This window comes from Sitophilus oryzae, unplaced genomic scaffold (assembly GCF_002938485.1).
Source record: "Sitophilus oryzae breed Bouriz unplaced genomic scaffold, Soryzae_2.0 scaffold_249_pilon_pilon, whole genome shotgun sequence".
In the NCBI taxonomy this organism is placed as follows: Eukaryota; Metazoa; Arthropoda; class Insecta; order Coleoptera; family Curculionidae; genus Sitophilus; species Sitophilus oryzae.
The window spans coordinates 858,444-878,385 of NW_022146806.1; the positions used below are offsets into that span (position 1 = coordinate 858,444).

Sequence of the window (19,942 nt, forward strand, 5' to 3'; positions counted from 1 at the left end):
TCGGTCTGGTCGTTGTGGAATTTCAAATTCTTCTTCATTTTCATCTTCAAATGTACCATCTTCATTGACATCACTCTGATAGGGTGAAGCATTGAGACAAGCTTACCCGTTACACTGACCACAAGCTAAAGAGCACGGCAACCCTGATTTCCTGCATCCACATCGCGAACTACAACCATTTTTGCAATTGCAGAATATTGTGTTCAGCAAATCATCTGGAGCTGGAGGTAGAATAGTAGTGGTAGGTTCCAGGAATCGAATAAATAGTATCATTAATCCGTACAAAGTTGAACTTGAATGATACCGTACATAATGAAAGACTGCGCGCTCCCCGCTCTCTATCTCAAAAACGGTTTGAGGTACAAAAAAAATTTTGAAACAAAAGTTGTAGAGAATTTTATTCTCAACAATATTTATGATAAATACAAATAGCGTAAATGTGAAAGGGAACGAGATATTTGCAAAAAAATGCGCAAAAATCCATTTTTTGACCTTTGACCTCAGTTATCTACAAGTCGCGCACACGCTATCCTATGTAGATTTTGAGACATGTTTTAGGATGTTAAAATAAAGGTTTATACGAGTTTACAGCCGAATTACAGCCGGTTATCTCGAATTCCGATGTGAAACCCCTAAGATGACTGGACTATAGGAACATTGATAGGAATTGACGGAGTCATTTAATTTTACAACCAAACTGTTGTTTTGCTTCATTGAAAAAATATAATTAAATTTACAAAAATAATAATTTAATAAGCAGCTATTAAAAATATAGCGTTTTTGCATAGTTTCGCAAAATAATGTAATTTTACAATTATTTCAGAGATATTAATGATTATTACCAAACTATACTATTTTCACAATTAGCTTTGCGTGTGTATATCCTAGTCTTCTATTTTACCTGACAGGTAAAACGTTACTTCTAGACGGGGCTTTAGTGAGAATTAAAAATTAACTGATTTAATCTTCATACTGAGTATTAAAAAAGTAGACAAGCAAAACAATTCAATATGAATTTGAAAATGATATTTCGACATCAATACAACATACTTCATCGTTCTTTGTAGAAAAGGTCGTAATGATGTCAAACAGTTAAAAATAGAAGAATGAAAAAGTAAAAATACTTACGTGATATCACCCTTTTAAACTGAATATCTTGCAGAAGGAATGTGTTTAACTTTAGTAATGTAATACCCTTCAAAAGTTAAAAAGTATTAAAAACAAACGTGTAAAAGGAATTACGTGAAAAGTGTTTTGAGTAAGTCACACCAATGAAGATCAAAAAAACAAAAACACTTACTGAAGTGTTGATAGTACAGAATGTACAGAGTGGTCCGTTTAAAAATTAATGCATATACATTTCATTATTTGTCATAAAAGCAATAAAAAATGTGCATGTTGGTTAAAAAATATTTGTGAATAAATTGGTTATTGTTGCTTGTTATCAGTGTCAGAGTCAGTGTGTTATACCGGGTGGTGCATCGTCGTTGGAAACAGGAAATCCCATGCAAATTTTGAACTGTCGAAATATTGGCACCCCTCTTCATTTCACAGCGAAATCGTAAATAACTTTTTTAAAGGTACACGTATGCTGAATACACAGGTCAAATTTGAATAATTTTGGATAAGTCGATTTTAACTAATTTAAGAAAAACTACGTTTATTTTTAAAATAAAACTGAACAGGTCACAATGCAAAACCAGGCAAATGTAACATACCCTAAGTTGTCAATCTATGATTTTATCTTTGTCAAATGTTATTTGTTGTGCTGTTTACCCTACTACGTATAGTACATACGGTTAGCCCGTGGTTACATGCGAGCGTTTTTTTTGGTCGTACGCACGGACCCGCGTCCAATGTAACCGCGGGCTTAGTGTCTCCGAAATGCATTATGTAATTTAAAACTTGTTAGGATTAGGCAAAAGCCTAACGTATAGAAAATACAGTTTGACATTTACAAAATCATAGTTTGACATCTTAAGCTATGTTGGAATTTCCCCGGTTTTGCATTGTTACCTGTTCAGTTTTAACTTAAAAATCGATGCAGTTTTTCTCAAATTAGTTAAAATCGGCTTGTCCAAAACACGCCGTTCAAATTTGGCATGTGTATTCAGCATACGCAGGCCTTTAAAAACCATTTTCGACTTCTCTGTAACATCAAAAGGGGAGCCATTGGACCGTTCAAAATTTCCATGCGATTTCCTATATTTCCAACGACTCGTCGATGCACTATCCTTAGTACATGTTTGTCATTTAGATCCTAACGGTATTTATTTCTGTAGATTCTGATATATTTATTTTTTTAACGTGAAAATATTCTCTAGTATCTTCTAGGTACCTTTGGAATATACTTTTGGTACTTCTGGAAGTACTTTTACGACAAATCCTAAAAATGCTAATGCTTATTTTAAGTCGGACCACACTGTACGTTACGTCAAACGAACTACTAAAATAAGAGGCAGGTTAATCCGTAAAAAAAGAAGCGCATTAATTAATAGGGATTGATCAAGCAGAAGTTCTACTTTATGAAACTACTTTATTTTTGTAAACGGCTCTACTACAAGTGCAACTGCGACCGTCAGCCGCACTACACTACACATGGAAATACGTACTACGCTAACACTAGTTACTATTAAAAAACTTACACAGTATACCTACTAAGTAACTTTTAAGATACATAGGGCAAAATATCTAAACATTAATATCTAAGTCAGTACCCGTTGTAGAATTGACGTGCGACTTGTCAATCCTGTCACTTGCGTCGATTTTACGACGGGACCGTGTAACAAGTTAGTCATTATTAAATGGATAGTAATACCTAGAATACTTGTTTTTTCTCGAGTCCATTCGTGACGAAGAAGAAAAAAACTCATACAGACCCTCGTCAGTTAAGAAAATACGGAAACATTTACAAATGAGCATTTATTTTGCACTTATTTATTCTTTTTTTAAGTTTCACAACGCTTATTGCTTTTTTATTTATTTTACTGGAAATATCGCATTGATACAGGAAGAAAAAATAATCGTGACATCGAGTCGTGTCCTTTTACCGAAAATACTAAAACTTAGTTTAATAAATATTTGGCACTACGACCACGTATATATGTTTGTCTCAACTAAACGGTACAGGACACGACCCGACGCCATTTTTTCCTATAGGGCAAAAGCAAAATTATCAATTCGAGTAACAATAATTCGAAAACTGACTTAACCTACGCATGCTTCAGTAGTAAAAAAAATAAATCTTATTGTTAGCTACAAAAATTTTCACGACAAACCAATCCTGTAAATAAATAAAGCAAATATCAATCAAAATGTATCAGAAAAACAGTCGTTTACGAAACAAAATAAAGGGAACGAACTAAATAAAAAAAATGATCGAAGTTTTTGTTTTACCCTAATGAGTGGTGGTGGGTAAGCATATGACTGCCTAATAACTATCACAAGACTGAGCCAACGGCTTACCTGTAAACCTTAATTCTAACAATATAGTTAAATAGTTAAGTCAAAGAACATTATAAACAGTTTTAAAACTACCTTATGAGCGACAAGAAACTAAGAGCAAAATGCGTAATAAACCAACTTTTATTTTGATAGATTTCGTGGCTAAATACCTCATTTTATATACGATTTGACATGTAAGTCTTAAATTTAGTAGTATGATAGAAATCGAGAGTGGTTACTAAAAAGATATGTAGTATATTAGCGTTATTTTTAATTATATCATGATATGGAACTCTTATATTATTTTCGTAATGTGAACAAATCAATTTAGTAATGAGTCAATCTTGGTAAAAAGGCGTCTGATCGAAAAAAACGGCATCAAGTTAGCTTCAAAACGAGGATTGGTGGCATTTCGCATATAAAACAACAGGTATCTTCATTTCCAAGCCAACTCCGACGCCGTTTTTTACAATTAATTTATTTACGATTTTTTAATCCTACACAAGACTAAAAATTAATATTTTTAGACTCAAAATGCTATACCAAGACTGATTCAGTCTAATATTAATTTGCCTAAACGATATTTTTATTGCCGTTTAAGATTATAAATTATAGAGATGAATCTCCTAAAAATCGATACATGTACCTGATTAACTTCATTTTCACCAACATTAAGAATTTTTTAAAAACTAATAAATAAAAACATTTAAAAAAGGTGCTTATACAGTATGAAATTTCTACTAGTATGACGTCGTATTCATTGGGTACTTTTTAAAAAATTTTAGTTATTTTATTTGTTTAACTATCTTCATAGTTTAAAATGCAAACGAACTGTTTCTTCCGCCATTGATCCATTTATTATAAAATGAGGTACGCCTAAAATAGTCGATAAAACGCTATTTTTACAAAAAAGAAACTTTAAAAAATAATTATTGCCTTAGGTAGTTGGCAGCATTTGCTCCTAGTTCCGAAGTGCCGCGCCAGGTGGCGCGACTGAAGACGCATTGGTCCGCAAATCACAAATCGAATCAACGAAACGCGCATGTGTCGGCGCGTTCGTTTAAGTATTATTTAAAAATAATCATCGCAAAGCGCATATAACAAACTGGAATGTGACACTATTGTATAAGAATTTCTTTTAAGTCAAACTGAAGTCCACTAACCTTACACCAAACACTTTAAATACACATATTTTTTTTACGATTATAATCAATTGACAAGAAGATATTATTAAAAAATAGGGTATTTATACGTATATTTTAGCGTAAGTTTTAGGGTTTTGACTGAATCGTCATATACTAATTTTCAAAATAACAAAAAAAATGAATAAAAGCTTTATATTACTGATTATAGTACCTATCTGATTCTGTTTCTAGTATTTCCATTAGTGGTTTTAGAGATACATATACCGATTTTGAAATAAAACATTTTCACATATTTGTTTAGGTGTTCAGTTTTAAAGAATACTAATTTTGCACTAAGAGTTAAAAATGTTTTGTGTTGTTAAGATCTTCCGAATTTTATTACTAACTTGAACAAAGATGGCCGCCTTAAGATATGGCCTTTATTTGTTAATGTCAAACACGTCTATTCCGCCATTGCCACCTTAGAATTGTTACCAAAATGGTTTATATAGTTTGTTCGATAATCGTTCAACGTTACGTTATCTATTGTCCCATTCTTTCTTTCTCTTGAAAACCAGATGAAAGAGATTGCTAACGTCATTACAGTATTTCGTAAATTACAGCACATTCTTCTTTCTGACAATTAATTGTCATTTGATTCAAAGTAAAATTCTATATAGTTTCAGCAACGGATAGCAATCAATGTCTAAATTAAACATCGATTGTACTGTTACATAAGATTCATCTCTTTTCGAGAATGAACAAGCTCAAGTAGTGACTAAAAATTTAAAATTTATATTTTTTTAATCGATAAAAGCGGAACGCGCTCAATTATTATTTTCTGAACGTATTTAAAATTTTCTAAACATTATGAACTGATACTTAGTAGATATCTTAAAAACGGCGTATCGGCGTAACGGCGTAACGACCTTGAATCGATTTCCAGTAATTCTATTGGCTGACATTTTTGACAGATGAATTTTTCAGCCAATAGAATTACTGGAAATCTATTCAAGGTCGTTACGCTGTTACGCCGTTTCTAGGATAGTGTGGATGCACTCTGATCTCTGACACTACCTAACACCCATATTTTATAAATAATAATGACGCACCTTTGACCAAAGTATATCTCTAAAACCGCTACAGAATATACCAACAAAGTATACAGGGTCCGGCAATAGTGCATCGGGCATCTGTAGCTCCTAGAATAAAAAACTTGAGAATTTTGTTTAAGTGCAGACCTAAAGTATGTACCAGGATGTATTTCGGGAAAATATTTTAACTTCTATAGGGTGGCTCAAAAAAGTGTGAGTGGACCTGGACGATTTTTTTTAAATGGAACACCCTGTATGTTATTGCATTTTTGGCTTCCTTTCAGATCACTTTACATAACCCTAAGATATGAATAAATATATTTCGATAGTTTCAGAGATATTAAAAAATAAATCAAAAATATATATTTTTCAGCCCTTCTTAAAAAAATTATTAAAAATACAAAAACTGTCCTGAAATCAAAACTATATTAGGTATTTACATTAGATGGTCTGTTCTCACTTTGCTATAAATATGATAATCGTAAATCATACAGGATGTTCAATATTCTACGCCAAACTTTCTAAAATATAAAATATTTTTTCTTTGTTTTTTTTTAAATGGAACACCCTGTATATTATTTTTTTATTAGATGGAGATTAAAAAATGAACATTTTTTGTATTTAGAGTATTTCAAAATTCTTAACGATTTCGCAAATACACGCAGTTATTATTTCATATGGCGCTTTCAATGGTAAAATATGAGAGAAAAATCATTGGTTGGCTTTGATAAAAATTTACTGTGGAAAATGCCATATGAAATATAAAACCGCAAATATCTGCGAAACCTTTGAAAATTTTGAAATACTCTAAATACAAAAAAATGTTCATTTTTTAATTCTCCATCTATTGAAGAAATAATATACAGGGTGTTCCATTTAAAAAAACAAGAAAAATTATTTTATATTTTAGTAAGTTTGGCTTAGAATTTTGAACATCCTGTATAATTTAAGATTTTCATTATTTATAGCAAAGTAAGAACAGACCATCTAATGTAAATACCTAATGTAGTTTTGATTTCAGAAAAGTTCTTGTATTTTTAATAATTTTTTTAAGAAGGGCTGAAAAATATATATTTTAGATTTATTTTTTAATATCTCTGAAACTATCGAAATATATTTATTCATATCTTAGGGTTATGTAACGTGATCTGAAAGGAAGCCAAAAATGTAATAATATACAGGGTGTTCCATTTAAAAAAAATCATCCAGGTCCACTCACACTTTTTTGAGCCACCCTATAGAAGTTAAAATATTTTCCTAAAATACATCCTGGTACATACTTTAGGTTTGCACTTAAAAAAAAATTCTCAAGTTTTTTATTCTAGGAGCTACAGATGCCCGACGCACTATTGCCGGACCCTGTATATTTTTGAAATCAGTAAAGAGTGATATATTCAAATGAAGCAACAGATATAGAGAATTCTATTAAAAACTGTAACTTATGTTAAAAATTTGACAGTTCAGATTTTTTTTTGTATTTGGAAAATTAGATTATGGTGAATCAGAAATAAATGTTCAACACTTTCAATGTTTACTCTAAACTTTTAAACGTTCTAGTGTTTGATGTAGGGCAATGGGTCTTTTGTATGGGGTTATGTATAATTTTGGAATTGACTAGATCTGCAGAAACAAACAACCAGAAGGCAAGCTGCGGCAAAAGCTGCACGTCCTTAATTAATAATAATTATTAGCTTGATAGTGAGAGAACACTAACACATACTGGTGGTTAATACTCGACAAGATGATGTCTTTTGTGGAATGCACTCAATTGCTTAACAAATATAACATACTTTTCGTAATACTACAAGGATAAGATACGTATTAACCGATTTTCTCGGTCAAGATTGCCCATTAAGTCGAAGTAATACTTATTTAGTCTAAAATTCGAGCAAGAAAAACATTTCTTTTTTTTTAAGTAAAACGAGAAAATATATATTATAATCTAGAAACTAAACGCATGAGATCTGTTTAGAAAATATAATATCATCAGACGGGACCTGCTTTTTCACATCTAAACAAACCAGTCTAAACAGATCATTTTTTAAAAATCTAGATATTTTATTTAGTTGTAAAAAAACTAAGTCCTCAAGAAAACATAAGTACACACCCAAGAATTAGAAATGTGCCCATACAGATTCAAACATCATGTAAAAAACTTGTATATCTTTTAAAATAATATAAAGAAAAAAGTAAATTGAATGTATATTTATTTTATACTAAAAAAACCATGGCTAAAACATTTTAAGAAACTTTCGCAAAAACATTTTACCGCTAAGCCCGAAAAATCGTCTTTTCTTGTTTCCATTGAATTTTTCTCCGCAGAGGGAATTTTCAATAGCAGGCAAATTTCCGACACAGATAATCCTGAAAGCTATACAATTGAAAGCCATATGGGAGACACTTCTTTTTATCGGATGCTCAGATATATCCTAACAAGACATACTCTTTGAAATAGAAACTCACTCGGATTTTTCGTTGAGAGATATTTAAATGTCGCATCGCGACCAAAGATTATTAAAATTTGTTACAGCTTAGATCTATCCATGACAAAGATTTGTAAAAAGATTCTCAGTGACAGTTAACTTTAAATAATAAAGTACAGTGCTTTTAATTTATTTTGTCCCACTTCGAGAGATAAAGATAAAGCTCGACTTGAAATGTTATCTCTACATCAACCTTTCTGATGTTTTCTTTCAATGTCACGATTTAAGATAGATCAAAGCCAATAAAAAACTCAAAATACCTGAAAATAATACGAGTTTCTAGCTCTTAGACTATGTGGCAGCGGGTTAACACCGAAAGCAATTAAGTACCTCACTAAAATGCTAAGTACTTGGCAACACAACCTAGTTTTCGCAACCTTTGGGTACAAATTATTGCCATCTCTCTCAGACTCGTCTCTTGCCTAAACGCGTAAGTAATACTGATTATTGCGAGTTATTTATTGCTAAAGACGCCCGCAGATGGCATCTTTGCAAAAAAAAACGAGATTCCTTATTCCGATCGGATAGTGCTGTGGAGGGGCTAACCTCGCCTAGTTTAATAATGTGTGGGATAAAAGGGAATAGGCACGATACGCCGCCACTGATCGTCTCCAGACATCAACGAAATTAGGAACAATATACAGGGTCGCTGATATGAACGGGAACGGTCGATTATTAGGTAAAATATAAGAGGTATCGCAAAAAGTTAAATATAAAAGTTATAGGGGTTTTTAATGTTTATTAGCGGGTAATAAATTTAAGTATACAGGGTCAGTAATAAAGTCGTAGTACATAAAAGTTTCATTTTTTTAAATGGAACTCCCTGTATATTTTTGCATATTTCGGTTCTTCCTTCAATTCTAAGCAAAAATCGAGATACACACAATGTACCTCAAACCAATTATGTGTATTACGGTTATATACTTAAATTCAACAATTTCAGAATTATGAGGTCTTGGTTTTGAAATGTTAAGCGAACATTTTGTAATTTCCTCATTTTTTCTCAATTTTATAAATTCTCATTTTATACATCTATAAATGCTAACTTGAAAACTAATGTCAAATATTATTGAGTATCACAGTTTCCACAGAATGGCATTGTTAAATGAAACCGAACACATCGAAATTAATTAAATCGAACTGTTTAGTGATATTTTCAAAAGTCAATAACCCGGAAACGGTTGGTTTGAGGTACATTGTGTGATTAGATTTTTGCTTAGAATTGAAGGGAGAACCGAAATATGCAATAATATACAGGGGGTTCAATTTAAAAAAAATGAAACTTTGATGTGCCACGATTTTAAGACCGACCCTGTATATTTAAATTTATTATCCGGTAATATATATTTAAAAACCCTATAATTTTTATACTTAACTTTTTGCCATACCTCTTATATTTTACCTAATAATCGATCGTTTCCATACATATCAGCAACCCTATGATATTACGTGGAGGCTGAATATAAGAGCACACGCCGCAAAAAAGTCTTTTTTTCTGTCATTCGGAGCAGCGAAAAAAATTATCGTCAAGATGAGACAACAACAGTGTGAGCGAGTTAAAAGTATTTTAAGTCTTGTATGTTTTGCTGCCGGGGGCGCCGTCCGTCGCTTAGACGTACATGCCGACGCCGTACATGGAGCCCCAGTCGACGCCCTGGAAACTGGACATGTCCACGTTGGTCAGGTTGTAGCCCTGGTAGGCGCTGGGAGCGACTTGCTGGGCCGCAAGGGTGGGAGGGCCCGGGGGAGCGGGTGCTGGCTGGGGCTGGCCGGCCGCCTGGGCTGCCGCGGCTCCTACGCCACCTCCTACTGCCTGAAGCGGGTACGGGGAATATCTGAAACAGAAATTAAGGTCGGTCGTACATTAAGTCATCTTAAGGTTTTAACTATGGAGGCTAGAGGTAAGGAGAATCATCTTTTTATATAGAAAAGCGGTCATCAAAGAGAGTACAATTAAGATGGCGCGGCGCTGCTGTAGCAAAAGTTCTACATTTGAAGTTAAGCGCCAAGAAATGTTAAGAAAAGGATTTTTTTTCGGTCATATTTCTTCTTTATTTTTTCTTATTTTTGAAGTATTTATTTGTAAGTATCTAATGTACCTATCTAACATGTATTCATTATCAATCAAAAATGTCTAGTACTTAGACCTACTGAAAATAGCGATGTCGAAAGTATCGTAACGACTGTAACTGAAGCATCAACGACAACAGCGACCGATCAAAGCGCGATGCTACCTACTTACCAGTTCCAGTTACTACTGTTCGCGACCGACGAAAACTCGACCTTACGCTTCATCAGTCGCGCGACCCCTGGTACTGGAGCGAAGTACGTCGCGGTATAGATCGTTACCAGTTACATCTCTTCGCGACAGACGAAGCGGTCGAAATCGCGTGACGCTACGTACCAGTTCCAGTTACTACTTTTCGCGACCCGCGGAGCGCGACGGCTGGAGCGAAACACGGCGCTATGCGGTTCGAGCTAACTCCAAGAGCGATTACAAATAATGTATTTGCAAATTATAAATAATTTATAGTTTTGTCGTTATTATGATCGTCGTTCTTCAGTACCAGGTTCCAGATTCCACGTTACAAAAAAATACCGCTCCAAAATCGCGTTACTCAAATACCGACACATCACCAGTTCGAACTCTTATTGCTTATTAGCGCTACCCTAGCCATTCTTTAAAACTTTATTCTCCTCTTTTAGGTCGCCACTTTTGCCAACAAAATCCCGTATGAGATGATTCTCTTTACCTCTACCTTCAATAGTATTAACATAACAAAGACACGAAGGGATCGAAACATACTTCGAGTTTTAATGTAAATATAACTTAAAAGAAAGACATTATTTGTCTGACCGAAAATGTTTATTTTTAAATATATTTATTACATTATTATATATATTACATTCTTTCTTTAAAATTTTATTCTATTGAATAAAATTTTAATTAAGTAAAGAAACACTACATATTTGTAATAAATTAAAACAATAATTTTGAAAATCAAGAAATTTCATATATCATATAAACGTGTAAAAATGCAAGACTATTTTTTTTTATATTCTATTTCCTTCCATTAAATTTAATCTACTACATATGTTGCCATATTATCATGATAGTATGTTTCTTAACTGAAAATTAAAAATTTTCCAATTTTCTTCAGAAAAAAATACCACCCCTAAAATGTTTGTACTTATTTAAGATCCAGTATAGTTTAGGTAATAAAAAAATTGTTTCAATATACGCGTTGTTTTCCAGGAACGTAACCCCCGCATAAGATGAGAGTCAATTTTATTTAGCTGTTCTAGTAGCGTAGGTATCTATATTTTAAAAAGTTATTTTTAAAATATAAAAAGTTGTTTTGTTTTATATAAATTAACATAACAACTAACCTGTAACTAGCAAGATGAGGAAAGGCCCCAAATAACTTTCCGTAACTTGCTACCGCCGCATTTTGCGCCTGAGCAGCAGCTGCCGCAGCGGCGGCTGCTTGAACATGAGCCAGAGGCTGAACGCCCGCCAATGGATTGACAGCTGCTACGGCACCCGCCACTGGAGCTGCCATGCGCATGCCAAGCCCGCTCAGCATCAGTCTCTTTCCAAGTAGCTGCGCGTTAGCTTGTACTGCTTCTTTGGGCTGCGCCTTCTTACACTCGACCTACAAACAAGAAGAAATAAAATATCTCGTAAACTGGCTACATAGTGTGAACTATTGCCTACCACATTCAAAATAATATTTACCTTCTTATTTTTGATGGTGTGAAAATGTATTTCGCAAACGCGATCCACGACATCTTCATTTTCGAACGTGACAAATCCAAATCCTCTATGTCTTTTGGTCTGCTGGTCCATCAACATCACAGTCTCTTCCACTTTACCGAACTGACTGAAGTAGGCTTTGACCTCGTCAGCTGACGTGTCTTGACTGACACCACCTACGAATATCTTCTTGGTCTTGTTGGGTTGTTTTGGTCTGTTCTTTGGAGTGGCGTGTTTGGGGTCGATCTTCTTGCCGTCCAGCGTGTGTATGGGCACTTTCAGGACCTTTTCTACGCTTGAGGGTTCGGAGAAGGTTATAAAACCAAAACCACGACTTCTCTATAACAGGAATAATATAATTATTAGTATAATCTTTGTGATATATTGAATTCTGCAAACTTATGGGAATATCGTCAATGAAAGAAGCTTCCAGCAGATTGTAGATATTACCCGATAGTCAAGAAGCCTTAAGAGCGATCAACTCGGTAACCATAAATTCGAAGTTGGTCAAAAAATGCCTAGAAGCTGAACAAATTAGGCAAGAAAATAGAGTCCTCCTACTCTGGGTGCCAGCACACCAAGAGATAGGAGGTAATGAAAAAGCAAATTTAATGATCTAGCCAGAAAAGGAGCGAACGCTCTACTAACTGGACCAGAACCTTTCTGCGTCCCAAGTAGAAACTAACTTAAAGCAGAACTCAAAAAACCTGGAAGACTCCATCCGTAATCTGGAATAGGAATCATCCAACGGTCTAAGACACTCGAAGAAATTTCTCAGGACTTACGACTGAGAAAAATCAAGGGGTTTCATTGATTTATCTAAGGAAATTCTTCGGATTGTCATGGGCTTTTAACAGGACACTGCCTTCGCAATGATCACCTCAATAGATCGAAGCTAAGAGACAACAGCGAATGCAGATTCTGTGGGGAAAATGGGGAAATGGGCATTCGTGCCATAAACTTTGGTACGATAGATATCAAAGATGGAGAACTAACCTCTGTAAAACCGTTTCAGATACTGGCTGTTGTCCAATCCCTGAGCGTGTATGATGAGTTATAACTCAAGAAAGGTGGACACAATAGATCTTTAAGGTCGCGGTGAATTATTCTCCTCCTCACATATAATATACACTGTTCATTGACCCTTTACTATGGACGAATCACCGGATTTGGGAAAGATTCCATCATCAAATATTGGTCCGGGGACAAATTGTTTCATTCTTCTTGAATGAAACACAAATTAGAACCTATCTACATAATTTTCAATTATTCCTTCAAGATGATCATTAAAAGCGACAAATGGCGTTAACAAAGGGCGTCAAGATGAGGCAGCAGATTACTCAGTAACGTCACCGACTTGTTTAACTGCAAGATAACAACTTAAAGAACCATCACAATTATCCATAAGCCATTGCCATAAGTTTGCAGCAAAAAAACTATAATTTCCAAATGAATGAACCATTTTTAAATCCAAATATTTACCTGTGTCACTGGATCTTTCATGATAAGTACATCCGTGACATTACCGAACATGCCAAAGTACTCTTTCAGTTTTTCTATCGACGTTTGCCAACTGAGTCCCCCCACGAACAGTTTGCCCGAAGATGGGTCTCCCGCTCCGCCATTTTGTCCGTTGGGCGTGCTTCTTCCGCTGGAGCCAGAATTGGAACCGTTCACGGTCACCAATTGAACATCGTGGTGGTGGGCATCTAGAAGGCCATTGCCGTCACCCATCGTCGCGCTAGAATAGAAAGAAAATGATAATTAGTTAAAAATAATTTTTCTTTTTTATTTTTAGGTGATTCCAGTGTTTTCACTAGCTCTTTTAGATTGCTGCTGGATGGCTTTTTGTACCATCAAGGGATTTCAGAGGACGGATTGTGTATTGTAAGTATATTCTATTTATGTCTATCCCGACTTTAAATATGATATATTTAGTAGTTATTTATGCATTGTATATTTGTCACACGATGGACTTTAGTAACGTTCGTGGTTTATCTTGTCAAAGTGTTGCTATAGATTCTGTAACATGAATCTTTTGTTCATTTATATTGAGGGTGTTATAGATGATAATGTCCTGTAATATGGATTCCAATATTAATGACCACTATATCGTTGACTGAAATATTTATAAAGACATATTAAATATAATTATTAAAGTATGCTTAATTTAAAGTTTAATATAACATAACAATATGGAAGTACCTTGAATAAATATAATAAAAATATCTTATTATACCGGGTGCGTCTCAAAAATGGCTCACCCCCTATAACTTTTTTATTTTTTCAGATAAAAAAACGAGATTTGGTATGTTAATATATGACATAAATTAGGATTGATTGACGTATTCAATTGTATTTGGTCACTTACTGTTTCACCGGAAATGAATACTTTTAATTTTTAAATGGCACCCTCCGTATATTTTTACTTTATTCGATAGAAACTGACACTCTGAATAATATATTCATATTAATATGTCAACTTTTGAAATGTTCGCTTAAAAACAAATTGTATTTTAAATTTCAATCTAGAGTGCCATGTTATGTTAATGTTAGTGCCATTTTATGCCATGGCTGTGTTAAAAACACTAACTAATGTTGTTTGTGTCTTGTCCTGGCCATTTAAAAAATGCCCCAATGTTTTAATCATATCTCAAGTTTTTCAAATGGAACGAGGGTGGCTCATTAGCATTTGGAAAGAGCATTTTTTACGAATAATTTGATACCACACACTTAGTGTTTCGAGTCAAATCGTCGATATGAACCGCATGTTACAATTTCAAATAAACAATATGCGAAAATGTCAAAAGTTGACATATGATATGTCATTCTATTCCGAGTGTCATTTAAAAATCAAAAGTTGTAGTTATTTCCGTTGAAACAGGAAGTGACCGAAAACAACCGAATACGTCAATTAATCCTAATTTATAAACCAAATTTATTTTTTTTATTTGAAAAAATTAAAAAGTTGGGTTGCGTTGGTTAGGTTAGGTTAAATTTATATATTTAAAAAAATTATAATGGTTATTAAGTAATCAATAGTAATGCCGATGTGACTAATATAATATTACATAGTTCCACTATTAATAGCTTTATTAATATATTTGTTTTTGTTTTCCCTCGGACCTAATTAGGATTTTCATTTTCTACGAGAACGGTTGTACGAGGCAAGCTGAAAGGCTCCGCTGTCGAGAATAATAAAGTTGTGGGGTAATAGCTGTTAGTACAGCCAATTAATTAATCAAACGAGGCTCCCTTTTACGCAACAACCCCGATTTTAATCGAATTTCCTGGCCCATCGACCGTACACCTGATGCTCGTTACCCACTTAGCCATTTTCAACTTCTTTTCTTGTTGATTGAAAAAGGAAATATACTGTTTTTGTTTTTAATTTAGGAATTAACTAAATTTCTAGACAGATATCTGGAAGAAAGGCTGGATATTTTTCTTTATTCTTATTACCCCCTGAAATATTAAGGTTTATAGTATAGTTTTAGACAAATTTGGTTACTAGCAAAAAGCCAATGATAGTCGGTTTACGTGAATTCTACGCAGTGTTATTTTACAAAAATCATTTATTCAGAAATAAACCTACCACATGGTAAATACTATAGACATTGTACAAAACACGTAAACAAACCTACAACTATTTAGTTAAATATGTCTGACGGCGGAGATTGACTTAACCAGTTAAGTCAATCAATAAGTTAACTCTGATTTAAAATGATAAGACAACTATAGACTGTTACTGTGAGGTTTCCTCTAGTTGTCAGTCTACAGTAAAGTGCCGTCAATCTCAAAATTGACTGTTCAAATACTTAGCTTGTAAAAACAATATTAGTAATAGTTTCTTATTGATTTATGCTTGGAAATAATTGGGTTTTCAGTTCCAAGGCGTGTCCTCGTTTTCTAGTGTTAATTTTTAATAAGACGTTAAATTTTTAATAAGATGCTTTTAATAGAAGAGAAAACTCTGAGCATTTCATTAGTTACTACTAACTACTTACTAGCTAAAGTTTATGTAGAGACAGAAAATACCGTATGATCGAAAAAGGGCGCTCAGTTGGCAAATGACGATTGATAACATTACCCATAAAATTTTACATATAAAATGACAGCGATCTTCATTTCATAGCCATCGCTGCCGCCGTTTTCATTCGATTATATTGTAGAATTTCCTTGTGAATTAAAATGACAGGCACAACTATCAGTGTAATCGATGGACAACTTGGTTGGACAGACTGGTACTGTTTGATCGAACAAAAACGTCGACCAATTGGCTTGGAAATGATGACCAATGACATTCCCCATAAAATTTTACATATAAAATGAGAACAATCTTCATTTCATAGCCATCGCTGGCGTAGTTTTTTTTCGATCATACAGTACATAATCATATATACGGGGTTGTCCGAACTGTATTCCGGAAACTTCGGCAGCATATTCTGCAGATAAAAATAAGTAAAAAAGTTCGTATAAATGTATGTCCGAAAATGCTTAGTTTCGGAGATACAGGGTGTAGAAGTTTCATTTTTATTTCGATTTTTTCCAAATAATTTCTGAAGTAGTGTCAATATTTTGATGAAAATTGGTGTCTGGCAGTTTATTGACATGAGAAATTTGATTTTGATGTCAATATGACTCCTATTTGTAGGGGGCGCCACCTACATTACATGTGTTTTAACTGTTCTGAAAAGTAATAACTTTTCTCTCGCCCATACCTGTATAAAACTACTGAGTGAAAAAATATACATTTTCATGATTTTTTACGTAAAAAATGTCTCTTGGTAAGAATGGCTACGAGCAACCGTACTTAAGATATTTAGAATGGAAATAGTCAATAAATGTCATTATTGACAAAAAATTAAACGTGTTGAGAGTTATTTGACTGAAATGATATATTTAGGAACTTTTTATTTTTTTAAATTAATCATAACTTTTTAATAAAATGAAAAATATACGAAATAATATACATGTTCACAAATTGTAGAGAGAAACAAGCCCTATAACATAGGATACAACATTTTAATGAACAGTGCTTTCCATAAAATCAATAAAATGAAAAATATACGAAATAATATACATGTACTGATTTCTTTCGAAAATCGACAACTATGAAACTATGAACCCTTCCCGGACCCAAACGGTACATTGTGAGACAGGAAATTGTAGAGAGAAACATGCCCTATAACATAGGATACAACATTTTAATGAACAGTGCTTTCCATAAAATCAATAAAATGAAAAATATACGAAATAATATACATGTACTGATTTCTTTCGAAAATCGACAACTATGAAACTATGAACCCTTCCCGGACACAAACGGTACATTGTGATCTACTTTCGAACAATATCGGTTTAGTATAGGGTTGCCAACCGTCCGGTCTCCTCTATTCCACGACGGAAAGAGAAAACTTTCCGAAACGTTAAGCATTTTTTCTTTGTTAGGCAAATTTTTATTACTGTAAACACAACTTCTGACAAGCAGCGTCCGTTTAGGTTTAACGCCAGAAGTGTTTACAAAAAATAACTATTTTATTTTGTAGATTTTTCTTGCAGTGCAGTGGCGAAATACCCATAAAGGATTTTTTGGATAGATGAATCCGCCACATAGATATAGACATTTTTTATTTTATGTATGTTTAATTACTTACTGTTAGCTTATGTTTTGAAAAAAAAAGTTCTATTGAAAATGGTTAGTTTTGTTTTGAGTATAAGTATTTTTAAGAAAGTAAGAAAGAACATCAATCGCATACCGAAAATGGTTAGTTTTGTTTTGAGTATAAGTATTTTTAAGAAAGTAAGAAAGAACATCAATCGCATACCGTTTACATAACTTTTTGGTAAATTCTAGACATTTGGGCGAAGTTTCAAAAAATTTTGCCCTGTGCTTCTTTTTTAACCTCTCGCCCTCTATTTTTTTTAAAAGTTAGCTAAAAAAAAGTTAGCAACCTTAGTTTAGTAAATATTATGTGGCATAGTAACGATTAAAATATTCAACAAAGTTGTTAAGTTGTTTTTGCGGTTAGATTTCACGGACAATTTTCCAATTCCGGTCGGACCATCCTGGACACCTTAAAAACTCGGACATGTCCCAGTAAATCCGGACGTATGGAAACTCTACTCCCAGGGCTACTATGACCTCGTTTTTTTTCGATTATAAGACATTTCGAACACCCTGTGTTCGCTCCTTAACTCATCTTACATGCCCTAATGGCCGAAACGTTTCGAAGGAAAAACACGGGGGGAGAAAAACGTTTCGACCGTTATCGTGTTCCAAACTCATCGGGTTTCGAGCTGTGGCTCTCATCTCACGTTCTCTCTTTCTCTTTTCCGCAGGTCGAGGCACGGCATCAAGAGCAGGCAGCAGGGCGAGCTGACAGAGTTGCTCATCCATCCGGTCAACAGGAAGGTAAGGATCAATATTTTCCCTTTTGTGAGAGCGGCGCGCGGCTCACGTGCACATGCATTAGTGATGCGGGGCGCGGCACGGAACCGGCAACGATGCCGGCTGTGGGAGAAAAGGAGAATGTTTCGGGAAAATTGGGATGAAAAAATCGATACTATACGGAAAAGTTTTCATTTTTTTTGTAATTATGAAAACAAGTGTGCTTTATGGGTTTGCCATCAATGCCATTCACAGTTGGACTGGGAAATTGGAAAATTATTCTGAGGGATCAAAAAATTTTCGAGAACTTTCGCACAAAAAAAAATGCCAGACTCGTCACAAGTCACAATTAAGAAACACAAAAAGCTAAAAAAGCATTTCAAAATTCTACTCATATGCTGTTCAGACCCAGCTTATAGTAAATTTTAAAATAAAAAAACAACGAACTATTAAAAACAATAAAGCATCTATTGTGGAATATCGGGTGCGCCTCAAAAGTGACTCACCCCTTATTTTTTCATTTAAAAAAAAACGAGATTGGGTATGTTAGAATATGACATAAATTAGGACTGATTGACGTATTCAGTTGTTTTTGGTCATTTCCTGTTTCACCGGAAATGACTACAACTTTTGATTTTTAAATGGCACCCTCAATATATTTTTACTTTATTCGATTGAAAATGACATTCTGAAATGACACTACTCAATTTTCGCTTAAAAAAATCGTATTTTAAATTTCCATCTAGAGTGGCTATGTTATCCATGGCTATGTTAAAACCACTAATTTTTAATTAAGGAGACTTGGAAAAATAAATTTCATCGTCTAATGTTTTTTGTGTCTTCCTGGCCAATTAAAAGATGCGCAAATCGTTTTTTAAATTGTATTACATTTTTTTTGTATTTGGAAAAAGCATTTTTTTACGAATAATTTGGTATCACACACTTGGTATTTCGAGTCAAATTGTTGTTATGAACATGCATGTTACAATTTCAAATAAACCATATGCGAAAACGTCAAAAGTTGGCATATGATATCTCATTCTATTCAGAGTGTCATTTCATAAAACACTATTATACAATAAAAACATTTCAATTTACTAATACCAGATTACGGTTGAAGGTTGGAACCTTTGGTGTTACACAGCAAAATAAAACACTAAATCACCACAATACACCAAAACACTTTTACTTTTACATGTTAGCATCATCAGCAGATGATTATAAACTGATCAGTTTATAATCATCTGCTGATGATGCTAACATGTAAAAGTAAAAGTGTTTTGGTGTATTGTGGTGATTTAGTGTTTTATTTTGCTTACTAATACGAATTAAGTTTAAATTAAAGAAATAGTATGTCCGCGGATTGCATTTACAAAAGGAAAAACTTTTTTATTATTGACATTTTAAGAAAAATGCATTCTTCATAGAAATGTAAATGGTTAATTCCGTTCACACTTTTCAAAATTTCCATACAGTTTTAGAGAAATTTAAAAAAAAAACATGAAAATATACATAGTTGATTTTTTTCCTTTTTTGCTGTTTTAAAATGTTAAAGAAGTACAAAATTTATTTAATTCAATGCTACGAAAAGGGTGTTATAGTTCACCCAAACCAACAGCAAAAAATATGACGTTCATGAAAATTAATAA

At 33.6% G+C, this 19,942-nt stretch overlaps 3 protein-coding genes across 9 annotated transcripts in view; 2 read left to right on the forward strand and 1 right to left on the reverse strand.

Annotated features, from left to right (window-relative positions):
- LOC115884437 (TWiK family of potassium channels protein 18-like) overlaps window positions 1-19,942 on the forward strand; it is a 333,903-nt gene that overhangs the window by 76,079 nt on the left and 237,882 nt on the right. The gene's annotated exons all lie outside the window — the stretch shown is intronic.
- LOC115884436 (inositol polyphosphate-5-phosphatase A) overlaps window positions 1-19,942 on the forward strand; it is a 283,771-nt gene that overhangs the window by 55,476 nt on the left and 208,353 nt on the right. For 2 of the 3 annotated variants that reach the window (XM_030903011.1, XM_030903010.1), the window contains exons 7-8: window positions 13,701-13,789; window positions 18,245-18,317. In XM_030903011.1, coding sequence (XP_030758871.1) covers window positions 13,701-13,789; window positions 18,245-18,317 — 162 coding nt within the window. The remainder of the gene's footprint in view (window positions 1-13,700; window positions 13,790-18,244; window positions 18,318-19,942) is intronic. The other variant, XM_030903014.1, reaches the window with a different exon arrangement.
- The window catches only part of LOC115884439 (RNA-binding protein Musashi homolog 2), a 153,392-nt gene continuing 142,986 nt past the window's right edge, over window positions 9,537-19,942 (reverse strand). For all 4 annotated transcript variants that reach the window (XM_030903021.1, XM_030903022.1, XM_030903020.1 and 1 more), the window contains 4 exons: window positions 13,385-13,643; window positions 11,885-12,241; window positions 11,536-11,801; window positions 9,537-9,980 (listed from right to left, as the gene is read on the reverse strand). In XM_030903021.1, coding sequence (XP_030758881.1) covers window positions 9,755-9,980; window positions 11,536-11,801; window positions 11,885-12,241; window positions 13,385-13,643 — 1,108 coding nt within the window. In that variant the 3' untranslated portion in view covers window positions 9,537-9,754. The remainder of the gene's footprint in view (window positions 9,981-11,535; window positions 11,802-11,884; window positions 12,242-13,384; window positions 13,644-19,942) is intronic.